We start from the raw sequence: 18,674 nt of genomic DNA, 5'->3' as shown, positions 1-18,674 counted from the left end.
GAATCTTCCTCTGCTAGAAGAGCTGGAACCCAGTGTATGACGCTTCCCTTGTTTCTCTAACTGCCTGCTTGGCTGTTGCTGTAATACCCTTTTGTATCACCCTGTTCAGCCGTAACAAATACCACAGACTGGGTGGTTTAAACAAAGGAAATTTATTTGTCACAGTTTGGGAGCCTGGAAGTTGAAGATCAGGGTGCCGGCAGGGTATGTTTCTGATGAGGCTTCGCTCCTAGGCTTGTAGACAGCCACCTTCTCCTGGTGCCTTCATGTGCCTCTTTCATGTGTGTGCAGTCCTGGTACCTCTTCCCTTCTTACAAGGGCACTGGTCCTTTCGGATTCAGGGTCCCCTCTTAAGACCTCATATAACCTTAATTACTTCCTTAAAGGCCTTGTCCCCAAATATAGTCACATTGCAGACATGAGCTTCAACGTCTGAATTTTGGGGAACACAGTTCAGTCCATAACACCTTTTCAGGGCAAGTTGAGGTTTCCAGCCTTAGGTGATCCACTGAGGTCTAATTCTGGATTGAGGCGGGAGCTTCTCTTGTTCTTACCTATATACAACCTTATTCTGATGAAGACAAACAATTCCTGAGGGACTGGATTAAGTGCTTGATTCAAAGGAGTAACTAGAGTGACTCCCAAGTTCCCGGAACACTGGTGTCACCTTCCTCGTCTTACAAAGAGCTGGTACCAGGCCCAGCCTTCTCCAAGCACAAGCTGTCTCTAAATAGGAGTCTCTACAAATATGGTCTCTTCATGTACTTCTTCCTTGCTTCTTTGGGTTCCCTTCTTCTTTTGCTTTATTTTTAGAGACTGTTTTATTTCTGATTTACTTTTTATTTAAAAAAATTTTTTTTTAATCTTTATTTATTTTTGAGAGACAGAGTGAGAGTGGGGGCAGGACAGAGAGAGACACTGAATCTGAAGCAGGCTCCAGGCTCTAAGCTGTCAGCACGGAACCTGACTCAGGACTTGAACTCATGAACTGTGAGATCATGACCTGAGCCGAAGTCAGAGTCTTAACCAACTGAGCCACCCAGGCGCCCCTATTTCTGATTTACTCCTGGTTTTTACTCTTAAGGACTGGGTTCCTCAGAAAACATGGATTGACTCCCATGAATAGGTGAGTTCTTGGTAAACAGCTGTGGGAATCACAGCTTTTCATCCTGACTTCCTGCCCCATGTTTTTCAGAAGTCAGAGTGCAAGGACTCTACACCCTTCAGTCCACCTTCTTCCATGTTGTAGTTGGAGGAAGTTCCTCCTAGAGGAAAAAAAAAAAAGTATCATATAAAAATACTTCTTTAGGACTTCCATACATATTTTCATAGGGAATTGGGGAGATGGGGATGGAAAAGACAAGCTTTCTGCTCTCCCCTTCCTAGCTCCCTATCAGATCCTTGTGCTTTAGCTAAATAACTCATTGCAAGTAGGGAAGCTGGTTTTCAGAAGGGGTCACAAAGTCTGGGAGCCCACACCATCTGGCTGGGTGAGTGGTAGTCATAACTCTTCTCTGAGGAGGGTCATCTCTGGTTTCCTGTGTTGTTTTTCAGCTTGGAATCCTGCGATCTAACTACAGTTTGTTGTCTAAATATCTCTAAGGCTCTCCTTAGAAGCCGGAGCCTGGTATTTCTGAATCTGTCGACCAATCACCTATTAGATGACGGAGTCAAGCTGTTGTGTGAGGCCTTAGGACATCCCAAGTGTCACCTAGAGAGACTGTCGTGAGTCTTGCTGGTTTGTTTTCCCTGCAGTCCTTTTGGGCAGTCTTGTGTGACTTAGTTAAGAGCTATATGGGCAAACTGTTTGGGTCTGGACACCACTTGGCTCATTTGTCAATCCTGGATGAGCTCTACATGAAGTCCTCTTTTGCTTTCTCTCTCATTAGACTTTTAAATGCTGCTTTTCTTCATGAATGCTTATTTTTATTACTATTTTCCTCCTCCTCTCCCTTGTATGTAGCTGCAAGGGCATTTGTAATTTTAGTAGGTTTGAAAGGTTGATTCTATAGTAGAGATATAAGGACTGTAAGTATCAGCTAGTGTCCCTGAGAAGAGGATGAGAAACATGAACTTTGGGATTTGACTGATCCCTTCCCAACTGTGTTTCTCCTTCAGCTTAGAAAGCTGTGGCCTCACAGTAGCTGGTTGTGAGGATCTTTCTTTGGCTCTCATCAGCAACAAAAGGTTGACACATTTGTGCTTGGCAGACAACATCTTGGGAGATGATGGAGTAAAGCTTGTGAGCGATGCCTTGAAACATCCACAGTGCAATCTCCAGAGCCTTGTGTAAGTGAGCACTAGTTTTCATCCTGCTGATGTATACATTTTGAAATATATTTTAAAAGGGACAGTGTTATAAATATAATCTGTCCCTTGCATTTTCCCTACTGTTATCAATAATGATAATGCAGATGATGAGGATGATGGTATTAATGATTGCCATTTGTTGTGTCCTTACTCTGTGCTGGGCCCTGTGCTAAATTTGTTTAATCTGCACAAATGTACCTGTTGGTGTCAAATTGGCCACTGAGTTCTCAGCCCCAGGTGAGAAATGTGAGGCTTAGAAAGATTATATAGCTTGCCTCATGCTCATGAGAACATGGTGGATTCAGGACTAAAGTCTGCCTGTCCAACTCCATATTCTGGGTCTAGAACAGGTAAATGTATATGAACACCACTAAACAGGAATGTAGCATCCCATGGTAGGGCTGGATCACAGTGTGATTATTCTGTTCATTGCCCTTAGATGAATTCCCAGATGTGGAATTGATGAGCCAAAATTTTTATTTTGTCAGACGTGGTTACATTTTCTCCAATAGATTGTTCATAATTCCTTGGCAGTCTAGAAGTCTGCATTTTAACATCCTCATCGAGTATCTACTGGTTGTTTTTTTTATCAGTATTGATTAGATAATTGAAAGTAACTTTAAAAATGATTTGATGTTGAGGGGCGCCTGGCTGCCTCAGCTGGTAGAGCATGTGACTCTTGATCTTGGGGTCATGAGTTCAAGCCCGACCTTGGGCATGGAGCCTTCTTAAAAAAATAATAAAATAAATAAATAAAAATAATTTAACGTTGAACATCTTTTCAAATGTTTTTGGCCTTTAATATTCTAGGAATTGCCTCTTCATAGGCTCCATTTTCCTCTGTACGTTTTCTGTTATATATGTTATGGTTATTAATATCACATACATTATAGCCATTATTTTTTCTGTTTTGCAAATAATTTACCTAGCATGTTTCTGTGTGTTTTCTCGTGGCCATTTTTAGAATACAGAAGTTTAAAATTCTTGTGAAGTCACATTATCTTCCTCCTCATGACTTTTAGAAGTTTTGTCATAATTGGAAATACCTTTATTTAAAAAACCCTACTTATGTCTATTCTTTATGGTTTAATTTTTAACATGTAAGTGTTAAATTATTCCTACTTTGTTATAAGGCTTAAAACTTATTTTCTCCCATATGTCAGGTCTGCTTTCCCAAATGACTTATAGTATAATAGATCTTTTCCCTACTGATTGGAAATGCCACTTTTATTATATAAAAAAGTACTTTTTTATGATTACTCCCATTCTATTCCATATGCCTACTCCTCTCCATATAGCTACTTTTGCAATTAGGTACTGTATTTATGCACAGTGTGAAGAGGTTAACATTTCATTTATAGTAAAGAAGAATTCTGGGGGCATCTGGGTGGCTCAGTCAGTTGGGCATCTGAGTTGGTTTCAGCTCAGGTCATGATCTCACAGTTCATGAGGTTGAGCCCTGTATCGGGCTCTGCACTGACAGCATGGAGCCTGCTTAAGATTCTCTCTCTCTCTTTCAAAATAAATTTTAAAATCTAGCATTTGAAAAGAAAAATTCTGAAGAACATGGATATCTCAAGTGAATATTCTGAAGGATATTCTGAAGAATATCCCAAGTGAGACAGGCAAAGAGGTAATGAGGGAGAGGGTATTTGTTCTGAGATGAGTGTTGGCAAGTAGGTGAGGGGGCACAGGATGAAACCTTTGCAAAATCTCTGGGCAGTAAAGCAGTGATTCCATGTGTCCTCACACTGTCCTTCCTATAGGCTGAGGCGTTGCCACTTCACCTCACTGAGCGGTCAACATCTCTCCTCTTCTCTCCTACGCAACAAGAGCCTGACACATCTGGATCTGGGGTCCAACTGGCTACAAGATGATGGAGTAAAGCTTCTGTGCGATGTCTTTCGGCATCCCAGCTGTAACCTTCAGGACCTGGGGTAGGTTTTCTGTGACCTGACCTTCCATGTTTTAACAGATGAGTGAAGAAGGGCTGAGCTGAGTATCTGTCAGAGAAAAGAATACACAGCTGATTCTCTCTCTCTCCTCCTGCTGGAGACAAGCTGAGGAAGTATGTTCATCAGATTTTTCTTAAATAGTTACTACAGTAATTGTAATCAACCTGTTTGTACCTCACTGAATCTACTGTGTGTCCTCTGCTCTACATCCCTGAAGCAGAAACTGTGCTCTACTAGTTTTTCTTTCTTCAATTCATGTTTATAATTAGGTCAACTTTTAAACTGGGAAGGGAATTTTAAAAAATATCCAATAATCCAGTCATTCTGTTGTTGTTTATTTAAATGTTTTTATTTATTTTGAAAGCAAGACAGTGAGAGCAGGGGAGGGGCGGGGGGGTGGGGAGGGTGAATCTCAAGCAGGCTCCACACTGTCAGCACAGAGCGCGACACGAGGCTCAATCCCATGACCCTAGGATCGTGACCTGAGCTGAAATCAAGAGTCAGACACTCAACTGACTGAGCCACCCTGGTGCCCCATATCTCTACCTTCTTTAGGAAAATATATATGATCTAATTCTCTGAAGTTTCCTTGACTATTATTCAACTAGAAGGCAAAATTTTACTTCATGGAAATTATGTTTAAACCCAATACCTTTTATTTCAGCCACAATTTCTATAATTTCTAAGTGACCTACATACACAAGATGTTTGGTTAGTCCACTTGCTCTCCTTAGCTTTGCTATAAACAGACAAATCTGTGCTTTTGTAGCTACCTTCATAGCTTCTATGCAGGCCATGCCAGTTCTCTCCACCAAAATTTACAACAAATATAAAATATATTCTGAGGGCATTAAAGATTATTACTAAGGTGATGCTCTTGCCTCTGGTAACTTACAAAATGCTGATGGCAGGGAAATGAATATACAGCCAATCATAATATATCCCATTTGTCATAAAGATATGACAGGGATGCCTGGGTGGCTCAGTCAGTTAAGCATCTTGACTCTTGATCTTGGCTCAGGTCATGATCTCCTGGTTCGTGAGTTCAAGCCCTGTGTCAGGCTACACACGGTCAGTGCAGAGCCTGCTTGGGATTCTCTCTCTCTCCCTCTCTCTGTCCTTCCTCTGCTAGCTTGCTCTCTCTCTCAAAATAAATACATTGAAAAAAAAAAAAAAAGATATGACAAAAGTCCCAAGGAGCAAGGAGTGGGACAGAGGAGATTGAGTTACCTTAGCCTTGAAAGACGAAGAGGATTTTGTTGTGTGCAGATATCCTTGGCAGAAGGTAGGAAGAGCGAAAAGAAGGGGAATGAAGATAGGTGTGGTAAATTTGGAAAAAAACAAAATAAAAAAAAGAAACACAGAGGTGTATGGTTGGCAAATAGGTTAGGGACAAAGTATGGAAAGAGAATGTTTGAGGCCAGGTTGTGAATGCTCTTGAATGCCCTACAAAAGACTGAAAGACATATCTTTTTATATGTAGGCTGCTTCCTCTTAGAATGTAACACCTTAACATTTTTTTAAAGTATTTTTATTTCAAAATTCTATTGGAAACTGAAAGCACAGAAATCTTTGGGTTCCTTGGGTAAACTTATATCCATTTTTTAGTATTGATAGAAATGTGTTTATACCCTTGATTTGGGAAGCTTGGTGGATAACAGCCTGTTTGTGGGAGAAAGCAGTTTTACCCAATGGGTTTTTTTTTTCTCATTAAGAAACCCCATTGGTTTCTACTGATAATGTTAGATGTTCCTATGTGCATCTTGGATTGTGGATAGAAAAGAGTCAGGAAAAGGGTTTAGATACCTGGGCTTCTCTCCTAGGAATAAACTAATTAAGCCTCACAACTGAAGGTCTCACTTGTCTCTTATATTTCTTGCAGATTGATGGGCTGTGCACTCACTAGTATGTGTTGTCTGGATTTGGCTTCTGCTATTCTGAACAACCCACACCTGCAGAGCCTGGACCTTGGGAACAATGACCTGCAGGATGATGGAGTCAAAATTCTGTACGAAGCTTTGAGACATCCAAACTGCAATATTCAGAGGCTTGGGTGAGTTCAGTTTTCCATCAGGAAAGTGATACCTATTTGGTAGCTAATGTGGCCAGAAGAAATTTAGTACATGAGAAAGGATGAAAAATAAATGGGGCTCGAAGGTAAGTTACTCTCAGAAATGAGAATCTGAATTTCAAATATATGCATCGGTGTATTATGTGTTGTTAGTATTAAAGCTATAGTTCACATTTCTTTCTGTTCCCTTTAGTGCCTTAGATGGGGTATGTATGAAGTAAAAGGTCCTTGCTTTAAGGTCTTTCATGTTCTGTCATCCTTCAGATATTCTGTCTTTGAATTAATTTTTCTTATTAAATTGAAGATTTTGCTAATTGTCTTCTCTCAAAAAATGCTATCTAGGCTCTTAAGGAGCCTGCAATCTAATAAGGTCTTATCCTGTGTTCTGAGTACTTTTTATGTTTAATCATGTATTGTTTAGGTGTTTATTTTCTTTTTGAATCTTGAACTGATATTGGCTAGTACATTCTTACATAGCATGAATTATTGACCTTTGGGTCAAGAATTTTGCTCTATGTGTGGGAAACCCAAATACTATGATATGTTTCCCTGACTCTTCCAGGAAAGTGCTATTTTACCTATGTTTCCGTTAACTATTCATATATTTTTATGACAACAATGATGATATTGTAATGATTGGATCTGAAATTTAATTTTATCCTGCTTATAACCTAATAAGTTAGCCTATCACTGTTTCATGGATGCTGGCAGGAAACCCAGAGTCCCATTGGAGACAGAGGACTTTATTACTCCTAGCATAGCAGCATATGCACTAGTGTATGTGTGTCAGTTTTCTTTGTCCCCCAAGTCCCACAGGGTGGATATGGATAGCCCAGATGGACACCTGCACATGGAGTGGGTTGCATCCCATGGAGCTTGGGGGACTCACCACTTTATAGCAAGCACTAAGCAAGCCTGCTCTTTGCCCCAGAGGAAGACATCCCTCAAGACTGCTCACTGCACACACCCCCTAGGAAGTGGCCATGTAGGGTTGTCAGGGTCTTAAATTTTTGTCAATAAATAGGAGAGCAAAAGACTCACAGAAGAATGTCTCCCAGAAATATCTGCCCCCTTTTTCTGCACAATAAAGTCTTGGTTAATTTTCACATGGATATGCCACGCTCACTAATCTCACCAACAGAGGCTGAGGCCAAATCTGCTCAATTTGTCTCCTACGCCATTTAATTAAGGCCACCATAATTAGGACTCCAAGCATGGGAGGAGGTCAGATTGCAGTATTGATTTCAACTATGTCCTCAGCATCCTGGACCGGCCAACTGAATGAGACCAAGGGAGGACCAAGAAGTCTTGTTATTCATTATAACTCGTGAAAGGGAGTTTAGGTTGACCTGCTGATCTTGGTATCATTGGCAATAAATATAGGGAACAAAATCTGGCCAAAAGTAGTCCCATCCCCAATAAAGAGATATTCAGTGGTCCACACCTTCCCACATAAAAAACATATAACCTGAAGGAACACAATTCACTTCAATGTGGGATGTTTTCTATTGATCTGGGTCACCATTACAGTGGTTTGGTTATGTGTCACTGAGTAGTTACAGTGTTAGACATAAATCGCATAACTCAAGGCTGCACTGGCATCAAGAGAAGCTAATGAATTTGTAACAGACTGAAACAAGGTTTGTACCGGTTGTGTTTGTACACCCGTGACAGAGGTCCAGATCTGGGGGGCTGCCGCTGATGACATCAGGTGCAGCAGAACAGTTAGGACCTGCCGTATCCACGTGGAATTTTCTGTTTCCGCGGCATGTGGACAGACTGGGCAGTGGGTCACTTTGCCAGCCATAGCTGCTACTTCAGCAGACCACATAATTTTTCCAGGCAGCTGTGTTGGGTCTAGGGAAGGAAAAGAAATAATGAATTGTTCTTCCCACTCCCAGCATCTCACAGGTTCTGAGATGTTACTTCCCCAGGTATTGGTGTGGCTGTTCTTCCCCACAGTCCTGAAATCATTGTGTCCCATCTTAGTGCCTGTAACTTTGCTTTTTCTCCATTCATCCCCTGCTCGTACCCAGGCTTTCAGTCCAGAGGGATCTGGCAGGAGAAAAATAAAGCATTTTTTATAATAATTCTATAAACCCATTCTATTCTACATCTTTGCTTGTAGGGGGACTTCTCAAGCAGTATACTCAACCAAATGGTCATTATCCTCATGATCCAAAGGTGACTCCAGGTGTCTGAAGCCAAATTAAGTTTGAACCCCACAGGTCCTTTGTGGCTGGCCTGTCACCTGGAGGGTACACCAGTTAGGCTGGCCTGGAGTTGCTGTTATGGAAAGAAAAGTATCATGAAATTTCAAAGGTTTTATATGACTTTCTGTCCCTTTCATCATAATCATTACTCAGGAAGTGGCCAGACAGAGATGAACCATTTCAGGGGATAGCCATATTTAGTGACCAAATGCCCCACTATACTATGTTGACCAGGAGGTGGTGAGGGAGGTAGGGTCACAGATCTTTGTAATTTCGAAAGATCATTCCAGAGCTCAGTAATACCAGATGCCTGTGGATGGTAGGGACCATGGAATGTTCATTGAATACCTTGACTATTGGCTCATTGTTTCTTCAAAATGAGAGATCTAAGTACTATTATCCTTGACTTTTTGTATATCTGGAAATGTCTCAGTTTTCTATGACATTGAGTGGCAGCTTGGTTGTGTTCATATTTTGGTCATCCTTCCTCTGAGAGTTTTACAGAAAGTCCACTGCCTGCTAGCATTGAATCTAGTTAGAGAAAAGTCTGAAGCCAACTGATTCTTCCCTTTTAGTGTCCTTACTGGTTAAACATACTTTTTTTTTTTTTTTTTTGGCTTGAATGTCCGTAGAATTGCTCTTTAGGAACAATAATTTGTCCTGTGTAGAATTTTCCTCATTAATATTTTCCTGAGGAAATGGTCTGCCATTTCAACATGTAGATTGTATTTTTTTATAGGGTTTCCTGTGTTTTAATTTCTGCTTATCTAATTTGTTTTCAGGGTCACTAATTACACTTAGGTTGGATCTCTTTTGTCTGTCTTTATAATTTTTTTCTAATCTTTTAAAACTCATTTTCCTTTCACTTTTCTCTAACCCGTAATTTTAAGTTCATTTTCAGCAGTGATGACCCCCTTTCTGCTTCTTCCAGTGTCATCTACAGTCCATAATTTTTATTTTTCTCTTCTGATATTTTAAAGATCTGCCTGTATTCATATGTTTTGTTTCTTAAATTTCACATATGAGTGAAATCATATGGTATCTGTCTTTCTCTGACTGACTTATTTTGCTTGGCATATTCTGTAGCTCCATCCACATTGTTGCAAATGGCAAGATTTTATTCTTTTTTATGGCTGAGTAATATTCCATTGTGTGTTTACACCACATCTTCTTTATCCATTCATCAGTCAGTGGACATCTGGGCTCTTTCCATACTTTGGCTATTGTAGATAATGCTGCTATAAACATCAGGGTGCATATATTTCTTTGAACCCGTATATTTGTGTCCTTTGAGTAAATACCTAGTACGTAGTAAAATTGCTGGATCATTGGAAAAAAAAGAAAACCATAAAACAGATTCTTAACTATAGAAAACAAACTGGGGGTTCCTGGAGGGGAGGTAGGTGGGGGGGTAGATTAAATGGGTAATGGTGTTAAGGAGGACACTTGTGATGAACACTGGGTGTTGTATGTAAGTGATGAATCGCTAAATTCTACACCTGAAACAAATATTACACTGTATGTTAACTAACTGGAATTTGAACAAAAACTTGGGGGAAGAAAAGGAATGTTTATACACAGAAAAAAAAAGATCTACCAAGTCATATTTTAAACATTTTCACTATGAAATATAAAATACATAGAAATAAGTCAATAAAACTATTTAAAAGTTAGGGATTGCCTGGGTGGCTCAGTTGGTTAAGCATCAACTTGATACCAACTTTCATGGTTTGATGAATTCAAGCCCCTCATCAGGCTTTGTGCTGGCAGCACTGAGCATGCTTGAGATTCTTCCTCTCTCTCTGCCCCTCCCCTGCATTTATTTATTTTTTACTTAATTTGTTATTTATTTTTGAGAAAATAAGTTAAAAAATAAATGCATGAATGAATGAATAAATAAATAAATAAATGTCAAATGTGTGTAATCTCACCCGGGTCAGAAATTGAATTTTCCCAGGAAATTAAATTCCCCTACTCCTCCTTTATAAATCTCTTCCCTCCTCCCTAAGAAGTAAAACTATTATCCTGAATTTTGTGGTCATCATTTATTTATCTGTAGAGTGTGAGTGTATATAGTCCTAAGCAATGTATTGTTAAATTTTGCTAGGTTTTGAACCTTATATATAATCATACTCAGTATATTCTTTTGTATTATGATTTTTTTTGCTCATTGTTAGGAATTTGTCATCCAGTCATTTCATGTAGTTGTAGTTAGTTCATTTTTACCACAGTAAAGTATTCTAGTGAATGACGATATCACAAACTATGTAACCATTCTATTGTAGATGGACGTTTTTCATTTATTTTATGACTAATGCTGCTGATGAATATTTTACTACATGAATTGAGGCACATATGTATATATTTAGGAAAAATAGCGATTTATTACATCATTGGGAATGGGTCTTCAAATTTATTAGATACTGTCAAAAAGATTGTGCTGGGGTGCCTGGGTGGCTCAGTCGGTTAAGCGTCTGACTCTGAGTTTCGGTTCAGGTCATGATCTCACATTTCATGAGTTTGAGCTCTGCATTGGGCTCTGCACTGCCAATGCAGAGCCTGCCTGGGATTCTCTTCCTCTCCCTTTGCCCTTCCCCAGCTCTCTATCTCTCTCTCAAAATAAATAAATAAACTTAAAAAAAAAAAAAAAAAGATTGTACTAATTGATTCTGCCCCTAGTAGTGTGTGATAGTTCCTGTTCTCTATTCTTGTCAATTTTGTCTGACTTAATTTTTAAAGTTTTAGTGAATCAGGTGTGTGTTTTGGCATCTCTTTGTGGTTTTAACTTAGAATTGTCTGGTTAAAGAGAGGTTCAACACCTTTTGAGATGATTAATAGCCATTCGGATTTCCTATTTTGTAAAGTTGCTTTTTCACTTATTTTGTTCATTTTTCCATTGGGTGAGCCATTTTCCCCTTTTTGATTTGTGGGGTTTTTTTTTCCTCCAATATATTCTGGTTATTAGCCATTGTGACTTAGATATGTGACAAAAACTTGGGCTTTTCTTTTCACTCTTTATGATGTCTTTTATAGAACCAAAGAACTTAATTGTAACATCAGATTATTCCTTTATTAGTCCTTTTTGTAATTGGTTAGGAAAATTTTTCCCAACTCTGGGATTATGAAGACATTCTACTATTATTTTCTAAATGTAAAAGGCAGCTTATGAAGCATTTGAGACTTTAATATAAAAATATGGTTAGTAGGGTGCCTGGGTGGCTCAGTTGAGCATCTGATGCTTGATTTTGGCTCAGGTCATAATCTCATGGTGGTGAGACTGAGCTCTGTGCTGGAAGTGGAACCTGCTTGAGATATTCTCTCTCTCTCTCTCTCTCCCTCCCTCCCTCCCTCCCTCTCTCTCTCCCTCTCTCTCCCTCTCTCCTCCCATTGGACCCTCCCCAAATTGTGTGCATGCACGTTCTCTCCCCCCCCCCAAATATATGGTTTGAGGTCAATCCAATTTAATATATTTCCTATGTGGATACTCCTCCTTTCCAGCAAAACTTATTGACTGTTTTTCTTTCCCCACTGTCTGGCAGGGCCATCTTTGTTATAAATCAAGTCTTCATTGGTGCATGGGTCTATTACTGGGTTCTTCCTTGGTGTTTCCAAACAAAATTTTAAATATCAGCTTATCAAGTTAACACACACATGCATGTGCATCTCCCTATATTCCCATGCCTACCCATGTGTTGGCATTTTGATTAGAATTGCATTGAATCTATCAATTATGATAGATCTCCTTAGCTTAGCTCTATCAATAAAGCTTAGTAATTTTTCCTGTGGTAGCCCTTTATTTTGCTGTTTGACTTTATTCCTAAGTACTTGCTATATTGCAATACTATTGTAAATGGGTATTCTTGTTATTTTTCATTTTGTTTATTCTTTATACATAGAAACACAGTTGGGTTTTGTGTGTTAACTTCACACCCAGTAGCTTGGCACATCCTCTGGTTGATTAGAATTGCTTTATCACTTGGATTTTCTAGGTACACAGTCCTCTCTCTTGGGAATGATAGTTGTCTTTCCCTTTTCTGTTTCTTTCTTTTTTCTTTTTATTGCCTTAGTAACTTATAAGATGTGCGATAGAATGTTAATATGTCTTGAGATAGTGGGCTTCCCTATGTTATTTTCATTGTCAAAAGCAAAATTTCAGTGTTTGTCTCATTTATTAATTTAAAAGGTTCCTATCTTTAGTTTGCTAAGAATTTTTCTTCTTTTTAGATTATGAATATATGTTGAACTTCTATGAAATGTGCCGAATGTGGTCAATAACATGGATTTTATTATATATATTATATCTATTACTATATCAACCTTACTTTTTTGGGCTCAAAACCAACTTGGTCATGATATGTCTTATATACATTGTGTGCTTTATTTTGTTGATATGTAAATATTTTAATATCTTTGTTTATAATGGAGATTAGGTTATAATCTTCTTGTATAATCCCAATTAAGTTTTGGCATCCACATTACAGTATTTTAATAGAATGAGTTCAGGAGTGATCCTTCTTTGTTTCCTGGGGAGATTTGTGTAAGATTAGAATTATTTCTTCCTTGAACTTTGTAGAAATTTCTGGTGAAGCTGTATGATCTGGAATTTGCTTTCTGTGAAGATTTGACTTCTGATTCATTTTTAAGATAATTATACATTTATGTATGTTTTATTGAGTAATTTTTGGTAAGATTACTCCTATGATTTTATCCATTTCATCTAAATTTTAAAATTTATTGGCAAGTGTCTAATTTATTATCTGCTCAGCTTCTAATCATCTCCAGTGATTTAGACATCTGTTAATGTCTCCTTTCTTTTCCTGATATTGGCAATTTGAGCTTTTTCTGATTTTACTTTTTAAAGAACACAACAATGATCTAATTTTTCATCTTCTACTTTTGTTGAGTTTATTTGATTGTTCTTAAATTTTTTTCTTCTTTTAAGTTTATTCATTTATTTTTGTGAAAGCATGCAAGCAGGGGAGGTGCTGAGAGAGAGGGAGAGAGAGAGAATCTCAGGCAGGCTCCGTGCTGCTAGCACAAAGCCCAGTGCTGCGCTTGGACTTATGAAACCATGAGGTCATGACCTGAGCTGAAACCAAGAGTTGGACACTTAACCAACTGAGCCACCCAAGTACCCCCTTGTCTTCTTTTTAATACCATTCTTAAATACTTGAGTTGAATGTGTAGCTCATAAATATTTCCTCCTTTTCCAACACTTGATTTTTCCTTGAAATCATTGCATTAACTTCATTCTATAATATTATATGCAGCATTTGTTATTTTTGAGTCTAAAATAAATTTAAGTTCCTTATGCTTTTTTCTTCATGGATTATTTTAAACTGTGTTCCTTAATTTTCTTTCTTTTTTTTTTTTTAATTTATTTTGAGAGAGACAGAGTGAGTGGGGAAGGGGCAGAGAGAGAGGGAGAGAGAAAATCCCAAGCAGGTTCTGCACTGCCAGCACAAAGCCCAACATGGGGCTAGAACTCATGAAACATGAGCTCATGACCTGAGCCAAAACCAAGAGTTGGATGCTTAACCAACTTAGCCACCCAGGCACCCCAGTATTTCTTAATTTTGAAACATATAAGAGGAGTTTCTTATCTTTTTATATTTAATCTCTAGCATTGTGGTCTGAGAACATACTGTGTGTGATTGCATTTCTTTGAAATTTGTTGACATGTGCCCTAGTATATAGTCAGTTTTTATATGTCTACCATGGTGTTCTTAAAAAGATGAAGAATTGTTGGCTGCAGTATTGTAAATGACTTTCATTAAGGTCATTAATTCTGTTATTCAAATCATCTATATTTTTAGTGATTTTTTTCCAGATACTTCAATCACTTGCTGTGAAAAGTATGTTAAAATCTCCATTATAATTGTAGATTTGTGTCTTTCACTTTGTAGTTCTGTTAGTTTTAGTTTTCTCTCTATATATTTTTAAGATTTAAAAATTTTTTTCTTTAGAGACAGTGTGTGAGTGGGGGAGGGAGGGAGGGAGGGAGAGAGAGAGAGAGAGAGAGAGAGAAAGAGAGAGAGAGAGAGAGAGAGAGAATCTTAAGGAGGTTCCATGCTCAGCACAGAGCCTGATGCAGGGCTCAGTCCCATGACCCTGAGATCATGACCTGAGCCAAAATCAAGAGTCAGATGCTCAACCAACTGAGCCACCCAGGCACCCCTCTAGATTTTGAGACTATTATTAAGGACTAAAAACAGGATGATTGTTTCCTGATTAATTCTTGATAACCTTTGTCTCCTAGTGTTTTTACCCTACAGTGTATTTTGTATTAGGTTTATTTACTTTGTGTCATAAATAATGGGACTGTTGCTCCATCACATTAATGCCAGTTTCATGTGGGCAGTAACTTAAAATTTTTTTAAGTTTATTTTGAGAGATAGAGTACAAGTTGGGGAGGGAAAAAGGGAGGGGAAGAGAGAGAATCCCAAGCAGGCTCTGTACCCAGTGCTGAGCGCGACCCAGGGCTCAGTCTCCTGACCATGAGATCATGACTTGAACTGAAATCAACAGTTGGACACTTAACCAACTGAGCCACCTAGGCGCCCCTAAATGTTTCTATATGCTCAGCACCTATGTAAGCACTCAATTGTGGAATGGCTAGGTAAACATAGGTGAAAATTACAATTGGTTGGGAGCATCATCAGGTGTAGAAAGTTAAGTTTAACATACTACTTCAGTTCATGGTATTATCATTGGTTTATGCAAGGGCCCTCTACTGACTTTGGTTGGTTAGTTGGTTAATTTATCTTTTAATTTTTTTTTTTTTTTTAACGTTTTTTATTTATTTTTGGGACAGAGAGAGACAGAGCATGAACGGGGGAGGGGCAGAGAGAGAGGGAGACACAGAATCGGAAACAGGCTCCAGGCTCCGAGCCATCAGCCCAGAGCCCGACGCGGGGCTCGAACTCACGGACCGCGAGATCGTGACCTGGCTGAAGTCGGACGCTTAACCGACTGCGCCACCCAGGCGCCCCGGTTAATTTATCTTTTAATCATTCTTCCCCTATATAGGCAGCTGGCCTAGTGTGTTTGAAATATGCCATGGAGTTGTGAGTATCCTTGTAAAAGATGTAATGTTGACTTTTGGTGTATGCACTTTTATTTGCATAAAGGCATGGTGTTAGAGACCTTATTATATACCTTGCTTTTAAAATAGTCAATACCGTATTTCAAAAGTTCACTTATGTGTCTATATTTTTAATGATGATCAAAGATTCAACTGCTTTGACTTTCCTTGGTGTGCTTACCTGTTTTGTTTATTCCCTGGACTATAATTTTGAACTTGTAATTTATGATTTAGGAAGAGATAAATTCAGTCAATAAATATCTAATAATGATGATTATTATAAGTACTTACATTCTTTGAATCTTCCCTAATTGTGCTTGCCTTTTTGTTTGTTTGTTTTTTGTTTCTTGTTTTTTGTTTTTTGTTTTTTTGTTTTTTAAGCTCCTGGAGCCCTCCTGCACTCTCAGCTCACAGATCTCTTACATGCTTGCTCTCTGTCCCAGGGTTAAATGAATTTTATCATTAGTCTCTCTTCCCTGCAGGTTGGAATATTGTGGTTTGACCTCCCTGTGTTGTCAGGATCTCTCCTGTACTCTTAGAAGCAACCAAAACCTGATAAAAATAAACCTGACACAGAACACTTTAGGGTATGAAGGAATTATGAAATTATGTGAAGTCCTGAGATCTCCTGAATGTAAACTGAAAGTTCTGGGGTAAGTCTTCGTTGGCTTCTCAGGGCGGAAGTTTACTGGAACAAGGGATTTGGGAAGCTACTTGTTCACTGCAGGCCTAAGAATCAACCTGATTGTGGATCTGTGCGTATTCTTGAGGCCCTTCTTTTCCTCCCATAGGACACTGAATTTTAAGAGACATACTGTAGCATACTGTTTAACAGCTGAGAACTCTAAAGCCAGACTACCTGAGTATGAAATGTAGCCCTGGAACTTACTAGATATTTGAACTTGCAGTAGTCTCCAGTCTCTGTGTTTTGATTTCTTTGTCTATAAATGGGTGAAATGATATGTACTCATGGTTTATTTTGAGGACTGATCAACTGAGTCAGTATAGGCAGTACAGGTGTCCCTCTGCTATCTGAAGGTAGAGTGTTCCCGTGAAAGCTTTCATAAGCCAAAATGGTGTAAAGCAAAGAAGCAATTACCATTATTTATATGGAAAAAATTTTGAGCATTCCTGGGCCCCCAAAAACATCCTCTCTTTTAGGCTTTTCTGATACCTTAGGACACATCTTGTTAACACATGCACAAAATAAATGGATATGAGGCCCAGATGCTCATAGACACCGTTCAGAGCTGTAGCAGCTGGGTGCTGAGGTGCAGCGCAGGCCCTGGGGAAGGAGCTGGGCAGGGCTGCTCTTGCTGCCTGGGTTCATGCTGCCTCCATAATGGCTCACTGCATCCCAAATGCTGAACACTGTTTTTGCTTTTTAACTTTTTTGTGTGGTAAAAGCAAAATCTTTGGACTTCTTTCAGTTATCAAAAACACGTACTAATGTCGGTCTCTCAAAAAGGTGAAGTGGTACAGCCATGACCTTTGGAAAAGCAAAGGATACCTGTACTTAGAACTGCCTAGTATATAACACCTAACTGTTTTCTATGTTAGCGGTTGTCATCATTAGAAGTAGTATTTTGCTTGAGTAGAAAAAGGCTCTCGGAGGATCCTCTTCAATTTTAATCTTTTTTTATTTCTACTCTGTGTTCCATTTTCCTTCCTCTGCCACACTCCCTGAGTCTATACCTCACATTCCCCTTGCCCCACTCCCCAGCCATGTTCACTTCTGTCTCTAACAGTTTTTCTCTGAGAAATGAATTCTTCAGTGGGAAAACTGAGTGTGAGAAGAGGTCTTCCCTTATTTTCTTAGGGTGTGCAAAGAGGCATTTGATGAGGAAGCCCAGAAACTGCTGGAAGCTGTGCGAGTTAGCAATCCACAGCTCATCATTGAGCGGGATTGTAATGATCACAGTGATGAAGATGTTTCCTGGTGGCGGTGTCCCTGATTTGAAGAACCTGATGTACTTTTCAAAAGTAAAATGCCTCAGTGTGATGAGGGAATCTTAGCTTTAGATGCTTTATGCCCAGACGTACTGTGTTTGATGTCTGTTAGATGTAGGTGAGTCACTTCTCTGTGAAAGCTCTGTTCTACTTCACATGGGGGTTGAGAAGCTAAAATAAAACGAAAAATCTAAACCTCGGTGAAAGGTATGACATGTTTTTAATTGAATGCAGAGCTCAAGAATTCTGATGTGAGAAGCCTAGAAATGAAAGTGGAGGACGAGCCTAGGAAAGATTATGTTAGAGCACCTGTTTCCCTTTCTCTCCCTCCCACAAATGGCTTACTTCACAGCCTCACCATCTCCGGCTTGCTTTACTGAATGCTTCTCCATGCATGTTCTTGGGACAACTGGCGTCTAAATCACTTGGGTGTTTCTTAAAATGCGGTTTCCTAGAGCCCATATCGGACTTACTGAATCAGAATTATCTAAAGGTCCTAGGAACTGGTATTTTAAATAATTTCCCAGGCAACTTATAGGTATGTTACTATGTGAGAATTGATGGTCTCAGTCAAAATGGGAGTCCACTTCCTCCATGAACATTTTCTGCAGCCTGTTGTAAAGATGTAAATAGATCTAAGATTATTGGGATTAGAGCTAAAAACATCTTCCTCCGTTTGACAGAAATCCGACACAGTAACATTTTCTGTGAAAGACTTTTAATTATCTATTGCTATGTGAAAAAATATCCCCAAATTTATTGGCTTAAAGGAGTGACTACTATGTTCTGTCTCATGACTTGGTAGATTAGAATTCAGAAAGGGCTCAGCTAAGCATTTCTTATGCTCCACACATCACTTGGAATCCCTTGGTGGTATTCAGCTGGTAGCCAGGTTGTACTGGGGGCTCCAAGGTGACTTCACTCACATGCCTGGTGCCTGGGCAAGGATGGCTGGAAGGTTAGGTTTGACTGGGCACCTCTTCTCTCTAGTCTTAAGGACTTTCCACATGATCTTTCCAGCAGGGAAGATGGAGTTCTCTCATGGGGCTTTAGGGCTTGAAGGGCCAAGTGGAAGCTGCCTGTTTTCTTGA

General features: G+C 39.1%; 1 protein-coding gene across 1 annotated transcript in view; it reads left to right on the top strand.

Moving 5' to 3' along the window:
• The window catches only part of NLRP14 (NLR family pyrin domain containing 14), a 38,656-nt gene extending 20,996 nt beyond the window's left edge, over positions 1–17,660 (top strand). The window contains exons 6-11 of the mRNA XM_049650870.1: positions 1,555–1,725; positions 2,119–2,289; positions 4,077–4,247; positions 6,148–6,318; positions 16,116–16,286; positions 17,453–17,660. Of these exons, the coding sequence (XP_049506827.1) occupies positions 1,555–1,725; positions 2,119–2,289; positions 4,077–4,247; positions 6,148–6,318; positions 16,116–16,286; positions 17,453–17,588 (991 nt within the window). The 3' untranslated portion in view covers positions 17,589–17,660. The remainder of the gene's footprint in view (positions 1–1,554; positions 1,726–2,118; positions 2,290–4,076; positions 4,248–6,147; positions 6,319–16,115; positions 16,287–17,452) is intronic.
• The last annotated feature ends 1,014 nt before the right edge of the window (positions 17,661–18,674 follow it).

Source organism: Panthera uncia, chromosome D1 (genome assembly GCF_023721935.1).
Source record: "Panthera uncia isolate 11264 chromosome D1, Puncia_PCG_1.0, whole genome shotgun sequence".
Classification (NCBI taxonomy): domain Eukaryota; kingdom Metazoa; phylum Chordata; class Mammalia; order Carnivora; family Felidae; genus Panthera; species Panthera uncia.
The sequence above is the reverse complement of the archived record's forward strand: the minus strand, read 5'-3'. Positions and strand labels throughout refer to the sequence as shown.